Source organism: Benincasa hispida, chromosome 2, assembly GCF_009727055.1.
Source record: "Benincasa hispida cultivar B227 chromosome 2, ASM972705v1, whole genome shotgun sequence".
Classification (NCBI taxonomy): domain Eukaryota; kingdom Viridiplantae; phylum Streptophyta; class Magnoliopsida; order Cucurbitales; family Cucurbitaceae; genus Benincasa; species Benincasa hispida.
The window spans coordinates 53,011,675-53,017,695 of record NC_052350.1 but is presented as its reverse complement, the minus strand read 5'-3'; the positions used below and the strand labels follow the sequence as shown (position 1 = coordinate 53,017,695).

The following is a 6,021-nucleotide window of genomic DNA, read 5'->3' as shown; positions in this document are numbered from 1 at the left end:
ATAAAAAGAAAAAAACTAACCTACTAAATTCTGAAGGGAAAGGAAGAAGAATGAAGTTTAACTTTAGCCTCCATCAGTTCAGCCTCCAAAAGTTAGCATCCTTTGACCTAAAACCGAAGAGGAATATTTATAGAAAATCAGGACAGCATCACAATGCTAGAAATAATGTTGCAACGCTGAAGTGGCTGAAGGGGAGCGTCAAGGCAAAAGTCCAACGCTAGGGGTAACGCTATCTCGCACATACGCATCGCACTCCGTCCGTCAAAGTTCATAGCGTTGCAACACTGAGCATTCTGTCGCACAACATTGGGTTGGGACATTGTAACGATGGCAATGTTCTAACTCCGGAGCGTTAGGATGCTAGGGGTAGCATTGCAGTGCTCCCCTGCATCAAGATTTACTGCCTCCAAGCATTGCACGAGTGTCAGATCTAAGTAAATTACGAGCGTTGTGACGCTCCAATAGGGACATTTTGGTCTTTTCAACTCTTTTGAAACCCGTATGCTCAAATCAACTCCAAATTGCTTCAAATTAACCTCGTTCTTTACTAAATGATTAATTCTACCTCTTGATTGTTCAGTACCTACAAAATAGGAAAATAAATATGTAAAATCTGATAACGAGCCTGATTAAGTTAGGAATAATAGTTCTTTTTGAGAGCTATCATCTCTAAATTTCAAAATGTTACATATTTAGTCCTTAGATTTCGAGTTGGGTTTAATTTAGTCTCTAAATTTCAAAATATTACAATTTTACCATTGAGATTTGAATTTTATTACGATTTGGTTCTATGTTTAAAGTAACCTCAATTTTTTACTAACTACTCACTTTTAATCATTGACATTAATGTCTATTAATTAAATTAAAATAATTATGAGGTGGAATTAAAATTTTTATTTTAATAGTGAAGAACAATGTTGAAACTTAATTAATTATAATTCTTTTAACTCTTTCAAATTAATTAATATACATTAACACTCAAGATAAAAAGTAATTATTTAAAAAAATTAAAAAGTGTAAAATTTAAAACTTAGGGATCCAAATTGAAACAAAACTAGAAACTCAAAGGTATAACTATTACATTTTAAAACCTAGAGAACACTAAATTAAAACCAAACTCAAATCATGTAGACCAAAACACTGTCTCGCAAGCATTTTGTTTTTTATTCTTGATTTTTTAAAACTAAACTTATTTCCTCTCTATTTCCTATAAAGTTTTGCATATTTATTAAGTAACATGATTGAATTCTCAACCAAATTTAAAAAATAAAAACAATTTTTATATAAACTCTTTTTTTTTTTTTTCAAAAATTGACTTGTTTTTAAAACCATTTGTAAAAGGTAGATAACAAATGAAAACAAAGAAAAAAATTTGGAGGTGGCAGAAGCGTGTATATGTTTAATTTTCAAAAAATAAAAATAAAAAATCAAATGATTATCAAAAAAACCTACATATGTAAACCGATTAAATAAAAACTAGAACAAAAACCTAAAATGAAAGAGGTGTTTTTTTTATTATTATTATTTTTTACTTGAGAACAAAAATAAAATTTGTATCTATTATTACCTCAAGGGGGGTGCAAAATGGAGAAGCGTGGTTGCGAAGTAGAGAATAATTTATATGGTCCAATGAGAAGTCAGTATCGGGAGTCGACCAGGACAAGAGCGTCAACAGCGTGGGACGATTAAGGACACGTGGCGGTCGAAGCAAAAAGCGATTGAGTAAGACTAAAAAGAAAAAGTTTTTTTTTTAAAAAAGAAAATTATAAAACAAAGAAAAAGAAATCCATCCATTGCCTTTCCTTCTTCAAAAGCGTGTGGCTTCTACCTATATATCTTCTCACACGTGTCCATTTTATATCTGTCCATTCTTCTTCCCCTTTTTTTTATCTCTCCGACTCCCTCCTTCCTCTTCCTTTCATTCTCTCTCTTTTTCCTCTCTTTTCTCTTCCTCCGCCTCCGCCATGGACGACGCCTCCTCCGACAACGACTTCACATCCACCAGTTCCGGTTTATCCTCCATACTCAGCACCGACGATTTCCGAAGCTCATCTAGTTCCGGTGATGTCTCTGTCACCAGCACTAGTTCCGGTGAGATTCCGGCTGTTATTGTAGCGGAGGCTGCTATAGAAACGAGGTCTGTAGAATTAAGCACGCCGGTTTCGGAACTTCCGAGACGGAAGTGCATCGGGAGAAATAACAGGGCGGGACTACACTGGGGACTTACTTCGGTTATCGGACGGCGGAGGGAGATGGAAGACGCTATCGCTGTTAAGCCGGGATTTATGTCTTCGAGATGCGATCACGTCGGGGGATGTACGGCTCCAGGTTCTAGAACCTCCGGAGAGATCTCGCCGCTTCATTTCTTCGCCGTGTATGACGGTCACGGCGGCTCTCAGGTGCGTAATTCCTCTCTAATTTCTATCGAATTTGTGCATTTTCAATTTCGAATTTCGGATTAGGGCTAATTTTAGGTTTGACCTGTTTGATGAAACCACAAGCATTAACCAGAAACAGCTAGAAGAAGAAAACTCTAATTCCTCTTTTTTTTTTTTGGGAGAGAATCTCAAAAATAATAATTCACAGAACCAATTTTAGAAAAATATTTTATGTTGACACAGCATTACCTATTACTATTATTATTATTATTATTATTATTATTATTTATTTCTAAGCTAATAATTGCCTTTTCCACTAAGGAACGACACATGTCACACAATGAGTGGTCCCCATATGAAAGAATTTTGGAGGTTCCCATTTTAGTATTACGACACGTGTCATTGAAACCCTCTTTTTTCTTTTTGTTCGCTTCAATCAGTTTCGAGGTTAGGTATGGGAAAATCCCTGGGATTAAAATGTTAATTATGACGTAATAATGCATTTTCCAGATGACGAAAAACACAGGGTGTTACGTGTTTTAATCACGGGACATATTAATTTAATCGATTTTAGAGTTTATATTATCTGAGGAACTCGCACGATTTCCAATTTATTTTTTGGGGGGGTGGTCTCGTTTGTATTTTTTTCTTCATTCAGTGAATGGCGCGTTTAATTAGGAGAAAACAAGAAATCCGCTTTTTGTTTTCACGTTTTATTGCCCTCAAATGGGAGTTCTGTGTCGGTTTTGACGATTTTTCTAATGATAAATTTTGAATTTTGTAGTACTCTTTTTGGATTCTATTAAAATTGTAGTGTAAGCTAACAAAAAAAAAAAAAAAAAAAATCAATTAAGCGAAAACAATGGCATGATTAAATTGGAATTTTATCTTAATTAGTTTTAGAAAATATTTTTTATTCCACCAACCGACCGAGCACATAGCAAAATTGTAAAATAATGAAGACTTTTCAAAATAGTTTGAGAAACTACCCCATATTTCATAAACATCACACAATATTACTAATACATTATAGAAAAAAAAATATCTTCTATAAGTTTCAAAAGTTACCCATTTAATAATTAAATTTTAAATTTGTTTCCATTTGATCCATATATTCAAGATTTATATTTTTAACATGTCATTTTTTTATTAATTTCTCGTTTTCTATCATTAGTGTTAATGTCTATTAATTCAATTAATAGAAGTATACTTAATTTTCACTATTTTTCATCACTATTAAAACTAAATATAAAATTTCACTTCATGATTATTTTAAATCGACTAATAAATATTCATGTCGATAATTGAAGGTGAGTATTTAATGAAAAATAGATGGCAAAAATCTTAGGAACTAAATTGAAATAAAACTCTAATTTTAAAAGTAAAATTGTAACACTGTGAAATTCAGGGACTAAATTAAAATTACATACAAAACTTAAAGATTAAATATGTAACATTCAGAAATTTAAAGACTAAATAGGAACTAGACCTGAAACTTAGACACTAGAAAAGTCTTTTTTTTTTTTTGCCCTATTATATATTTAATGATGCACGCCCACCCATATTCCCCCCAAAAAAAGGTTATTTTGGGTTAGGTGAGTAGATAACTGCGGACAATGTTCCCCGATAGCTGCTCTATCCTCCCAAGAATCAAGATCTGAGTGAAAGATTTCCAGCCATGGTTTTTGATCTTTGGATTCATGGGAAGTTGGAAATTTTAGATCAATGTTTATTTGAAAAATTGAAGTCGTAGCATAGATTTATGTCTAGCTAAACAACTCATATTGTAAAAGTATGTCGTTATGGTTGATTGCTTAACTGGGTTTGTTCTAAAATTTGCTAGCTATGTTGATCTATGATTGGTACTGATTTCCTCCGGCGTGGATTCGTCGGATTTATGATCTTTTCAGATATCTGACACCCAGCTAACGACTTCGTGGAAACTTTAACATATATATATAATCTATAGGTGGCCAAATTCTGTTCGGAGAGAATGCATGAAGTGATAGCGGAAGAGTGGGGAAGAGAAGGAATCAATGGCCATGAATGGCAGAAGAGATGGGAAGTTGCCTTCTCTAATGGCTTCCAGAGGACTGATAATGAGGTGGTTTCAGAGGCCGTGGCAACTGACATGGTTGGATCTACGGCGGTCGTGGTTGTTCTATCTGGCTGCCAGATTATTGCATCCAATTGCGGCGACTCTCGGGCGGTTCTTTGCCAACGGAATAAAACGATTCCATTGACAGTGGATCAAAAGGTCATTAGTTTCCCAAACCCGATTATGATTTGAATTCCTGTTAGTGTATTACCAGTACTTGCTTTAGAAATATCATTAAGGGAAAGCATTTGTTTTATTGATCGTGTTACAGCCTGATAGACAGGATGAACTCTTGAGAATTGAAAGAGATGGAGGCAAAGTCATAAACTGGATGGGTGCTAGAGTTCTTGGAGTTCTTGCCATGTCAAGAGCCATAGGTTTCCTCCCCTCTCTCAAATTGTCTTTGTGAATGTTAACCTTAAATTAATTTCGATTCGTTATTAATCAGAACTATCAGAGATCATATACATGTCTATATTTGGATGATTTTTCAATTTTGAAGTGTTCGAATTTCCACTGTGAGTATAGCATGCGAACATGGCTTAGTGTCTCGCAATTATTTCCATTTCTACTGTTACTGATAATAAAAAAAGTAAGGATGTGAGAGATTTTTGACAGAAATTTGAGTGATGTTTGGAATTTTTTAACTCAATAAAGTATAAAATTGGTGTTTGTTAATAGTGGAATCCACAATCTTCTTAGGTAAAATAAGGAGGGAGTCCACAACTCCATTCCCCTGACCCCTTACACGAAATATCCCTAGTACTTTTCAATGGAATAGTTCTGTATGATCACATGAGTACATACATTTGCAGGTAGCATTTATTACCCTAAGCTTGACAAATTGGCTTTTATGTGTATGGATGTCCAGGGGATCGATACCTTCGGCCGTGGATAATTCCAGTGCCGGAGATTAGTTTCACGACAAGGAGTGATGAGGATGAATGTTTAGTTCTGGCAAGTGATGGACTTTGGGATGTAATGACAAATGAAGAGGTTGGGCAGGTAGCTTGCCATCTTCTTAGGCGGCTCCGCAGGTCATCGTCGACTACGGACGACACACCTCCAGCACAGATTGTGGCTAATAATCTCACTGAAATAGCATATGGAAGAAACAGTTCCGATAACATTTCTGTTATTGTCATCGATCTGAAAGCAAGGAAAGCAAACACACAGAGGCAATGACAGAAACATGATGTCTGGAAGGCAAGGTTCTAATAGCTCCACCCCGTTCTCATCCATAACTAATAGATAGCATAATACCATCTTTGTTTCCTTCACTGTTCTCACCACTCTCCATCAAAAAACATGTACAGAGCCCACTAACAAAAATGAAAAATCTGCTTTGCTTGGTCATAGAGAGAAATTGTTCTCTCTCTAAAACCTTCCTATCAATTTGAATTGATTTTTCTTTTTTCTTTCTTTCAATAGTAGAATGTATCTTGGACACAAGTCCAGAAGATCATCAAGATAAAGAAAAATATGCTTGGAGTAGACAAGTAGTAGATCTTGACCATACCAACATTTATAAAATTCCAGTGTAAT

At 34.8% G+C, this 6,021-nt stretch overlaps 1 protein-coding gene across 1 annotated transcript; it reads left to right on the top strand.

Moving 5' to 3' along the window:
- The first annotated feature begins 1,844 nt into the window (after positions 1-1,844).
- Positions 1,845-5,894, top strand: LOC120070830 (probable protein phosphatase 2C 6). Its single transcript, XM_039022717.1, has 4 exons — positions 1,845-2,399; positions 4,348-4,635; positions 4,748-4,853; positions 5,348-5,894. The coding sequence occupies exons 1-4, from the start codon at positions 1,965-1,967 to the stop codon at positions 5,659-5,661; spliced, it is 1,143 nt and encodes a 380-aa protein (XP_038878645.1). The 5' UTR covers positions 1,845-1,964; the 3' UTR covers positions 5,662-5,894.
- The last annotated feature ends 127 nt before the right edge of the window (positions 5,895-6,021 follow it).